The sequence below is a fragment of the Lentinula edodes genome (assembly GCF_021015755.1).
Source record: "Lentinula edodes strain Le(Bin) 0899 ss11 chromosome Unknown C8R40scaffold_31, whole genome shotgun sequence".
Lineage (NCBI taxonomy): Eukaryota > Fungi > Basidiomycota > Agaricomycetes > Agaricales > Omphalotaceae > Lentinula > Lentinula edodes.
Genome location: NW_025764337.1, coordinates 21,481 through 32,735, shown reverse-complemented (window position 1 = coordinate 32,735; position 11,255 = coordinate 21,481). Strand labels below are relative to the sequence as shown.

General features: G+C 49.7%; 2 protein-coding genes across 2 annotated transcripts; one reads left to right on the top strand and one right to left on the bottom strand.

Annotated features, from left to right (window-relative positions):
- The first annotated feature begins 174 nt into the window (after nucleotides 1-174).
- C8R40DRAFT_482900 (ASF1 like histone chaperone-domain-containing protein) lies at nucleotides 175-1,355 on the top strand. Its single transcript, XM_046235204.1, has 4 exons — nucleotides 175-310; nucleotides 366-453; nucleotides 508-859; nucleotides 918-1,355. Exons 1-4 carry the CDS (start codon nucleotides 290-292, stop codon nucleotides 1,069-1,071), a joined length of 615 nt encoding a protein of 204 aa, XP_046083505.1. The 5' UTR covers nucleotides 175-289; the 3' UTR covers nucleotides 1,072-1,355.
- Nucleotides 1,356-1,456: 101 nt separating this feature from the next.
- C8R40DRAFT_482907 (uncharacterized protein) lies at nucleotides 1,457-2,699 on the bottom strand. The gene is made up of 6 exons (XM_046235205.1): nucleotides 2,666-2,699; nucleotides 2,548-2,601; nucleotides 2,370-2,461; nucleotides 2,140-2,303; nucleotides 1,983-2,067; nucleotides 1,457-1,923 (listed from the first exon to the last, which is right to left on the bottom strand). Exons 3-6 carry the CDS (start codon nucleotides 2,370-2,372, stop codon nucleotides 1,516-1,518), a joined length of 660 nt encoding a protein of 219 aa, XP_046083504.1. The 5' UTR covers nucleotides 2,373-2,461; nucleotides 2,548-2,601; nucleotides 2,666-2,699; the 3' UTR covers nucleotides 1,457-1,515.
- Nucleotides 2,700-11,255: the final 8,556 nt, after the last annotated feature.

The following is an 11,255-nucleotide window of genomic DNA, read 5'->3' as shown; positions in this document are numbered from 1 at the left end:
GGATACTGCACTATATCTCCTTTCCCTCCGTACTTGCTACAGCCTACCATCTTTTTGCGAGATCACCATTAATTCGTTGCAGTAGAGGCAGTGGGGCCCGGCTGTTCCTTTGATCGTCTTTGGACGGAGCCGCTGATTAATAGGCGCTCACATCCCAAAATCGAAGGTAGCACGTGATCCCACACCCCGACGCGTCTTGCCAGCTGCCAAAGCGTCCACCTACTTTTGCTCCTCCGCACCCAACACTTCCCTTACCTTCGAGTGCCACTCGAAGCCTGAACTAATAATTATGTCTATCGTAACAATCCGAGTGAGCTAATGATACTTCTAACGCGTTCGATTCGTTCCACTCATTCTCCGCGCAGAACGTAGAATTCCTCAACAATCCAGCGCGATTCACTGACCCATACAGATTTCGGGTCACTTTTGAATGTCTGTCTCCTTTGCCAGATGGTAACTATCCCTCGATTTTCCATGATGAATCAGGAACCTAATGATACTAATCAGACCTCGAATGGAAGTTGATTTATGTCTCCTGCCCCGAAAACGCCGCTCTGGACCAAGAAATCGATTCATGTCTGGTTGGACCTGTGCCACCAGGCGTAAACTCTTTCGAGTTTCAATCACCTGCGCCAGATCATAAACTAATTCCTGAACAAGATCTCCTCGGTGTGGCAGCACTGATCCTCACCGGAAGTTATGCCGAGCAAGAGTTCGTCAGAGTGGGTTATTATCAGAATACAGAATACGAGGGTGGCGAGGAAGAGCGGTTAAGTATGGAAGGCAAGAAGGTTGCTGTGGAAAGATTGGTGAGGGACATTACGAAGAAGCCGAGAGTGACGCGGTTTCAAATCAAGTGGTATGTCCTTTCTACGTTGCTGGAATTAAATGCTTAGACGTTTGTTTTTTTCTTATAGGGACGTAGCCCCCCCTCAATCAACAGGCGCATTAGGAGCAGCAACTTCTGCGGCTGTTCCTTCTGCGGACTCGTACGGCGACGATGACAATGAAAAAGACCAAATGGACGTTGATACTCCTACTAAGTCGAACGGTAATATACCAATATCGTGATTTTCGTCTACTGTATCCCATCGCCCTTCTTACATGTGAGATTCAAGAATGATGTCCGTCCTTGCTTCATGTTCAGCGGTACTCTTGGGTCGAGTGCCGAACCACTGTTGTTTGACTGGCACCGATCGTGTGTCATCGCATTTCCGTCTTTCAAATCTCACTGCACCCTTCATTGTATTCGATCTCGAATGTATTCCTTACCGAATCTCTTCATTTCCTGTCCCCTTGCTGTCCGAAGTGCGTTCCACCATAACATTTATTTCCTCCAAGTTCACACAATTCTCAAGTAAATTGTGGTTTATTCCTACATCTGAGTTTTTACTTTGACGTTGAACAACATATATATGCACTTTGACCCCGTCGAACTAGTATTAGATACATTGGCAGGTCACAATCAAGACAGAGCAAACTTTGATGCAGTTCTGATGCAGTTCCTCCGACAATTTATGACCCTTTAACCTTTTTCACGCCATTCTCAACAGATATAACTTCTGTTTTTCCACCTTTGTCCCCATGTAATTCTCCATTTCCGCTTGGTGTTGCCCATCCCTGGCAGGGACCATTAAATCCCGGAACGTTCGGAGCGACGAAATCAATTCGGCCCTCAGCTTGGTGAGAGGTGCCACCAAAAATGGAGTCTGGTTTCAATTGACCCTCGAAGCCCAAAGTTTGTAATAAATTTTTGACTGTTGATTGAGCTGACAACTCTGCTGTCTTGTCCTTTATAGCCTTACTACTCGTAAATGGCAGACGGAATCTCGACGGCACAGCTTCCGCGGCATGCTGGTCTGCGAATTCAAAGACGACCGCGACACTACGGGTCTCCAAAGATGCCATAGAAGCCAAGCCATCCTAATTGAGTCGGTGGTCAGTCCGACAAAAGAGACAAAACCAGCATCTCAATGGCTCACTACTGGGGCAGTATACACAACCGTGGCAAGCCCAAGAACAAACCAGGTGACGAAATTGCAACGCATGTTGATGATGAGGTAAAAACTGAAACGTGAGTAATGTGAGTATTTTTCCTAAGAACACCTTCAGAATGGAAGAGGAGGGACATTAACTCACTGGAATAAGAAGTAACAAGTATGAGTAGTCGAAGAAATGAACGACGAGGATGCGAGATTTGAACGGATCGTTCTACGGTCTAAGGGCTTGGGTACTTCTTCGGCCAGCAAAGAAAATGTGAGGACCGACCAGCAGTTGGGGGGATGATTCCCTAGCGCCCCACGCTTTTATACAGCAGGTCCTCCTTAGTGAAGCCTTCGGATCAAGCTAAAGATTGGAATTTGGCTGACCATCCTCCGACGCTCTCCGACCACTCGCCTCAGGGCTCCTCAGGGAGGGTTTGCAACCAAGGAGCCTCCAGATGTGTGGGTATGTGATCACCCTAGAATTCCACTATTAATTTATCCGTTTTGCCAATCCGATGGCGCTGCATGACAACCCGCCTCGAAAAATGAAACTAGTACACGCCTGTACACGTCTCTGTAGTCCGGGGTCCTGATACGCCCTATGACTTTGACGGCCCTACAATGCAAATTTGTACTTAGCGATTCAATCCCCTAACAATAAGTGTGCTGTTGATCTGTACTGGGACCCCTGTTTATGGTAGGGGAGGTTACACAGTCAGGAAAGAAATCCATCAAAATAGCATCACTGAGATTATGATCTGTGGCTCAGACTAAATAAGGTTGTGTTCTAAAAAGGTCGAGTGGTTGTATCAGACTAAATACCAAATTATGAGCTGGAGTTCTTATGTGTTTGATATCCTTCCATCCTTACGAAGCCAGAAACTTATGATATTACTACTCTACATTGCATTGCTCCTTCCATAAAATTTGCTCGTTTCCGACGGTCTCCGAAGATGTATCCGATATAGCCCGCTCATCACAAATATCCACGGCAAGCATTTGAGTATTGTATACGACAAATAATATCAGAGTTTAACTAGAACTGAGTATATTCATCATCATGGTTTGCCAATCCATCTTCTACCCCCGAAACTCTAGGAACACTGTGGGCATTATTAGGAACCTCTGCCAGTGGGGCACGTCCAGTTGTTGTTCCGTTATTATTGGCTGCAATAGGAAGAGCAGGGAGCAGCGTGTTACTTGGTTTACCGAAACGTTCCCAGTCCGCCTGCACAGTCTCGCAGAAATACCTATGAATAGGAGTTCAGCGAGATTCAGAAATAAGAGGACAACCAGCCTACTCCTTCCACTTGCTGACTTTCATGTTCTGACCATAATCGTCAATCTTCTCTTTAAGACACTTGTCAAAACGACCCCAAAAGGCCTCATCCTGTGCTTGACGTCCCCCATTATTTGTCTTGCATCTCTTCAACACAGGTCCTGTAAGACCTGGGTCAGAATAGGTCTTAGGATAGGTTTGGTATGAGAAGTTTACATTGTAGCGTGCTAGGAGCAGGCTGGAGCTCGAAGGGAGCTACGGAAACCGCGACCGAGGACGGGAATGACCTAGTAGTGGCTGGGATTGAGAGATGTGACCCTTGAAGGGGTTCCTGTAAGGTCCAGGGAGGTCCCTAAGACGTAAAATAGAGGAGGCGGAGGTACGAAACCTAGTAGCGTTACGTAGAAGGAGTTGTACTCGCTAGAATGTCAACGTGAGATCGAATAGGTCGTATGGAGAATAGGTCTTGAGTGTATAAGCTCCTGAGAAGGTAAATGCCCGGAAGGGGAGGTCCCGGGAGCTGGGGGTTGGAGGTGAACGTCCTCAAGCGTGGGAGGTGGCAACAGAGAAGCGACAAGTAGTCCGACGTAGGAGGTAGCTTCGACGTTACCTAGACTGAGGTCCCAGAGCTTATGGAGCAATTGGGGAGCTCAAGGAGGTTTTGGGGAGGTTAGCTCACCAAGGCAGTAGGCGTTGGGGAGCTTTTAGTATTGTTTGAGGAAGCTCGGAGACTCACTCGGGTTGCTTAGACGTGAAGTTAAAGCATGTATTGGACCATATAGACGATCATAGAGACGATAGACAGAGTTGAGAGAAACAGAGATAAAGAAATAGAGAGTAAAGAGAATTCCATATAGGTAGCAGGTACAAAGGGACAGGGACTGGACCTATGTTAAAGTGTGTGTGTTCAAAATATACCAAGCTGGGCATGCTTATGTTACAGAGGATACTTATATAGGTGGGATGAATAGGTAATGGGACATTGTAATAAACAAGCATCTAATGGGGCTGGCGTGAAGTGCGGAACCCATGAGGCTAAATTGATAGGGGATTGTCCGGCGGCATACGCGAGTCGCGGAGCTGTCGCTTCAGATGGAGGTTAGCATTGGTCGGGAGGTTGGCTAGGGTTCTGTGGTTCATGGGGGTTCCATGGGAGGTTATTTGGGAGGTGTGAAGGAGCTGATATGCAGTTCTGGGATGTCTAGGAGGGTAACAAGGGGAGCTTTTTAGGGACAGGGCATGACATTACCCCCCCCCTTTACTCCTCCGAGCCTCCAAGGAGGTTTCACTTCGAAATATCACGTGGCTTCCATGTGATCGACTTTTTTTTCATTTATAAGTCCGTTTTCCCTCCCTGTCCGCCTTCTTTATCCTCCTACCTGTCATCACCCAAGTAGAACTCGACTGCAATGACTGCGCCTCACGCTTCTACTTCTGCCGATGCTCTTGGCGTACCTCCCTCCTCTCCGAATCGCCGTGACTCTGATGTGGACGAGATCGTAAGTAACGTGGAGGAACCTTCCCTTGGGCAGCTATCGCTGTTCAAGTCCGTCTTTGGTGTAGGCGTCTCGCTTGCACGTTACATCATCAACGATCCCTTGTGGTCAACCTTGGCTGCTGCGGGTCTGCCATGTCCAACCTGCGTTCGAGGTAAAAAGGAAGGTAGTTGCTCACTTGTTCCTCATCTTGCTCGGTGTAGCAACTGCGATGATAAAAAGCCGTGTGTCCTTGGACGATTAGCGCGCTTTCGATACTTTTCCCGCAAGTGCTTTCGCGACTTAGCTTTTGCTCGTCGTTTTCTGGAGGTCCATGGAGACCCGGGTCAGCGCACCCGCTACTCTCTCCCAACTGAGCAGTGGCGGATCCTTTACGATCGTGTTGAACAGAGCACTAATTCGACCAGTGCACTTCTCGAGTTGAACCCTTTGGATGATCAGGATCAGCGTGAGTTGGATCGTCAGGAGCTTCGGGAGTTTCGTCAGCGCCAACCGCTGGTTCCTGTACCATCGACATCGGTTCCTCACACCTCCCTGTTAGCTGGCGGTTCTTCTCTCCTACCTCCTGCTCCAGTTACAAAAAAACGCAAATGACCAGCCAAGGTGGATCCTGGTTCTACCCCCAAGCATCGACGTCCCAAACAGGCTGTGGATAGGCCGTCCCCCATCGCACCTCCGGTTCCACAGGTCGAGGGAGGGTCAGGTTATCGTGGCGTGGTCCTCGTCCTCCGTCCTCCCCACGTTCCCGATTCGGAGATTCCCACTTTGCCGGGAGTTGGGCACCTCGTCCCTGAGGATTCCTCCTATTGGTCGGTTGTCGAGCAATCTCGATCTCAGGGCTACGCCGAGATCCCTCATCGTGTTCCACAGGCTGGTTCGTTTGAGCAGTTCGTGCTTCCAAGCGAGGTGGAAGACTTTTCTTGGGGCAGAATAAAAACCCCCCCTGTTCAATAGGTCAGTAACTGGTTTTCCTTATTCTTCCTCTTCCCTTTGTCTGATATGCCTATCCAGCATTCTCGGGAGCCTATGCGCCCCTACCCTCGTTCCCAAGCCTCCTCCGCTCTAAGGGTCGAAAATGACCGTCTGAAGACTGAGGTGGAGGAGCTCCGAACCCTTCTTGCGCAGTCTCGTGGTCAGGTTTCAACCTTGACCTCCCTCCTTTGAGACACCTTGTCTTCGTTGGACCTTAGGAGCCAGGAGCTTGAGGCCAGTCGTCGGTCGTTGGAGGAGGTTGCAAGGGACCGTGTTGAGTATCAACGAGTTCTGTCCCAGTTTCAGGCTATCGAAGCGGAATTGCCTGAGCCTGCGTCCAAGGTATGTTTCCTTCCCCCTTGCTTCGTTTCTTACTGACTGAGCAGCTTTCTCTTGTCAGGACCTTGTGACCCGTTTCCGCATCGCCCATTCTGAGGTGGATGCCTACAAGGAGGTGGCGAAGCGTCAAAAGCAGGAGATCGGGGAGCTCCGTAAGCAGGTTGATGATGCTAGTAGTTGTTCCTCCAATGCTTACGCGGAGCTCGACTCTGCTAATGCTCGTGCTTTGCGTCAACGAGATCGTCTGGAGGAGTTGGAGGAAATGGTTTGCAGCTACCGGGATAGGGCTCATGTCGCCGAGGGTTTGATTAGGCAGTACCCTGAAGATGAGGGTTTGTATGAGGTCGAACTGCCCTCCCTTCCAGAGGTCCAGCGGAAACTTGATGCATCGGAGGCCTTAGTTCGTCGGTTGGCCACTTTCGCTCACCAACTTTATTGAGCCGATCCCGCAAACTTGCTCCATTACCATAACCGGTATGTAGGAGGTCTTATGGAGGCCATCACCCTCCTACTGTATCGTGGTCTCCATCACACTCCCGAACGTCTTTCCTCCATCGTCGACTTCGTTTTGGGTCACTTGTCCCAGGCTCGGTTTACCCATGGTGAATTGCATCTTCGGTCGACGAGTAGTCTTTTGTACTACTACTCCAACGCAGCAGACTGAGTCGAGGGTCTCTACCAGGAGATGTTGACTCACTCTCGTTTCCCTTCTCACGACGCCTTCCTCACCTCCGCCCAGCATGCAGGATACGTCGATGCCCATCCGGGGTCCTTGGAACCTCCTCTCCATAGGAGATTCTTTTCCTTTGATCACCCCATTCCCATTACGCCTTCTCCTACATCCGATCACCTCCCCGCCATCCCTGCTATGGATTCTATTATGGTCTCCTGGGAACATCTCATCGCGATATGATTGACACCCCAGGACCCCGTTACTTCTTTCCCACTTCCGCAGATCTTACCGTCGTTGGGGGCAGTCCTTCCCCTTTAGAAGGTTCTGTTTTAGCAGAGGAGGATGACGAAAATGCTCCTAGGGAGGTTGTGGGGGTTACAGGGGAGGCAGGTGTGGCTCTTTGTCCGAACGTCACAACACCCGCGGAGGAGGACGACAGGGATCCTCCTGCCATGGCTCAGACTCCTCTTTTCCTCCTTGCCTCTCGTTCTCCCTCGTCTCCCCTTCTACTCCCGTCTGTCCCTGTCGTTCCTCACATCATTGACCTCACAATGATCAATGACGATGGCGAGGATTTATATGAGTCCTGTGAGGAGTTTGAAGCTAGGATGCAGGGCGATGTGGCGGTTAAGAATGAAAGATCCAGTCCCGCGTTGTAGTCTGCTTGTATTCCATAGTACGATTTTGTTATATTCTTTTTTTGTTGTTTTTTGTCTAGTTGTCAAGTCCATGCCTCGGGCCTCCATCCCGCCGCTTGGTACTCCGAAGATCTACCTTTATTGTAATCTTTCTCTTATTGTTCTTTCTCGCTACACATATCCTTTCGTTCTAGTCTCTCATTATTGTCTTTACTCTTTCGTTCTAGTCTCTCCTTATTGTCTTTTACTCTACCCTGCAGGTACTACTCGTATAGCTCCTAGTAGTTAGTCTGGCGCTCCGCACCGATGCGCCGTTCCGTAGATATAAATACTGCCTGTACGCTACTGTAGTTCCTCAGTTTAATTATCAACTTAGATCTCCCTTCCCAACTTAACTCTTCTCTAAGTCTTCAGGCTCAACGCCTTGGAGTACTCTCTACTATAACCTTAGGACTTAGACGTTCTCTGGTTCGCTCCTCGTCACCGGCGATACCGCCGCTCCGACCTGGCTGCTTCTCAGTTCCTCTCTTCTCTACTCTCGATCTCCGGGGACTAACGGCATAACGGCGGTGTTGTTAATAACTTCACTACTGTCCCACTCGTCTTCCGCACTTAGACACCTTGTAGCCTTGGCACAGTTACACGGTGTACATGATCTTAACAGTATAATTAAACTCAATCCGTTAACGTCGTACTGACCTATCATTTTTTATGCCTCCGAAAACTCGAGCTCAATCCAGAGCTAACTCCGAAGAAAACACTTTCTTCACCACAGCTCAATCATTTGCCCCTTTCTCCGACTCTATCTCTGCCATTGGTCAACCACGTCGCCGTAATCGCGGTTTTGGTCCAGCAACAGTTCCTACTATGTCAACTCTTCCTGAAGCCATGGAAGAGGAACAATAATTTGAGTACAGCACCTTGTACACTGGTGACGGACAACCTGTCCAAGTCCTGACCCCTCGCCGTGGACAACCCCCCGTGGTCGCTCCAGCTCGGGGCCGTTCAACTACTCAAATTGATTCTCCAATTCTCCAAGCCATAGCCCGCCGTACGGGGAAACAACCCCAACGTCATGCTGCTTCTGAATCTCCTCGTGACCCACCTCCTCACTTCGATCTGGACGCTGGTGATCACGATGATCAAGACCCTCCTGTCGACCCTGACGATCCGGGTGCCGACAATAACAACGACGATCTGGATGACGATTCCGGCGGTTTACCGCGTGGTGAGCCTAGTGACCCCAGTAGACCTAGTAGTCCTGGTGGTCCCGGCGGTCCCGGCGGTCCTGGTGGACCTGGTGGACCTCGTTCTCCCATATCTCCTGACATCCCCAACGAGCAACGCGCTATGTTGGAACTCCTTTCGGGATTCAAGGGTTCCATTGAAACCCTTGGTACCGTTCTCGCCGCTCTCGGCCATCCCTCTGACAGCTCTGAATCCAAGAGCAAGGTCAAGGAGCCAGAGGTATTCGACGGTTCGGATCCCTGAAAACTCAAGACGTTCTTTGTCAATCTCGCCCTGGTCTTCAATGACCGTCCAAAGTACTTCACTGACCAACGGAAGGTGAACTACACCCTTTCCTATCTCAGTGGGTCAGCCAAAGAGTGGTTTGTTCCTGATATCCTCGATCCGGATCTCGACTCGCTGCCGGCCTGGACGTCCTCCTTCAAGGCCCTTGTAAAGGAGCTCCAGGATAATTTCGGCGTTTACGACGCCCAAGGCAAGGCCGAAGATTCTCTCGGTAATCTGAAGATGAAGGAAACTGAGAACATCCGGAAATACAACATCCAGTTCAACACCCTAGCTGCTAGTACCAACTGGGATTCTGCCGCCCTGAAATGGGCTTATGGATGAGGCCTAGCTGAACGTATCAAGGACGAAATGGCGCGTTTGCCCGAGCCGGCGACGCTCGCCGATTATCGTCAAGAAGTTCTTCGTATTGACAATCGTTATTGGAAACGCGAGGAAACTAGAAAGCGTGAGGCTGGTAAGCCTTTCATTGCTCGGAACCCGAAGAAGGGTTCCTCGGACTTTAAGACTGGTTCTACTAACCAGCATAACAATTCTCAGCCTTCTGGCTCTTCGGTGCTGTTCACGCCGAAGCCTAAACCTTTCTCTGGTGGTAAGCCTAACAATAATGGTAAGCCCCAGAACTCTTCGAATTCCGGCCAATCCGGCGGTCAGCGCCCCGCGTTCAACCATCTTGGTGCAGATGGGAAGGTCCTTCCCTCCGAGAAGGAAAGAAGGATGAAGAACAACCTTTGTCTCTTCTGCGGTGGTAAGCATCAGATTGCTGACTGCAATAAGCGAAAGGCCCGAGAATCGAAGGGCCGTGCTGCAGAGGTTGAAGAAACCCCTGAAGCAACCATTGAGGTTGTCGAAGAGGAATTGGAAAACTAGTCCGCAGCTCTTGTTCCCCGGTACGAAACGGGAGCTGCGTTGATCAGGTTCGTACCTCACCTGGGGAGTTATATCTCAATGTGTCCGCTCTTTCTTCCATTGAACGATCTCTTGTAATATCATTAACTACTGAATTTCCTTTATCCGATTCGGCCGCGCCGGCCGAACCTATTTCTGCTCTTCTTAAATTTCCTACTCTTGTTGATTCTGGTTCTACTGACTCTTTCATCGATACTCGTTATATTTCTCAAAATTCTATTCCTACGATCAAAATTCCTCCTGTTAATCTTCGTCTCTTTGATGGTTCACTATCTTCTAAACCCATTACCGATATGGCGAATATCGCCGTTCGGTTCCCTTCTGGCGAGCTGCTCCTATTACCATTTTATGTTACACATTTAGATTCATCTTGTAAAGCAGTATTAGGTTACAGTTTCTTATTCCGCTACAATCCGTTGATTGACTGGGCATCTCGAAACATTACGTTCCGTAACACTTCACATCTTGTTTCTCCACAGACGTCTGTGCCTTCTGCCATCAACCCCGTTGTTGCAAAGGTCGCTGTTCCGCTACCGGAACTTTCGCCGTCGGTTTCACCGACAATTCTGGAGACCCCTCCTGGGGGCTCACCTCGCTCTCGGACGTTACGGGCCAAGCCCCTTTCGTCTAAATTCCCCTTTGAACCCATCTATTCTTACCCTACGGTCTCTCAATTCGCTGCTCAACTGGAAACTCCCGAGGTAGACATTGCACTTGTCAGTGCTGCAGTCTTTAACAGGGCTTGCAAGGACGCTGGTATGGAACCCATTCTCCTTCGTGCTATCCACTCAGAGGTCGCGGCCCGCGCCGCCGACCGCTCTTCCACCACTCCTACTGTCCCTCCACTTCATCACTCTATCCCAGAAGAGTACGCAGAGTTTGCAGACGTCTTCGACGAGATTGCTGCAGATTCACTTCCTGAACATAGACCCTACGACTTGAAGATTGACTTGGAAGAGGGCGCTTCGCCGCCTCTCAGCCGTATTTACCCTTTGTCTGAAAAGGAGCTAGTCGCCCTTAAAGACTTTATTGACAAACAGCTGGCAACTGGTGCCATCACCCCATCATCCTCTCCTCACGGCGCTCCGGTCCTTTTCGTCCCGAAGAAAGACGGCAAACTTCGCCTTTGCGTCGATTTCCATGGACTCAATCGTATTACCAAAAAGGATCGCTACCCACTCCCACTCATATCAGATCTTCTCGATGCTCCGAAAAGAGCTAAAATATACACCAAATTGGATCTCGCTCACGCTTATCATCTGGTCAGAATCGCTGAAGGTGATGAATGGAAGACCACCTTTCGGACCCGTTACGGCTCTTACGAATGGAAGGTTATGCCGTTCGGCCTTACAAACGCCCCTGCGGCTTTCCAGCGGTTTGTTAATGACATCTTCTCTGACATGCTCAATGTTTGTGTCATCATCTATCTGG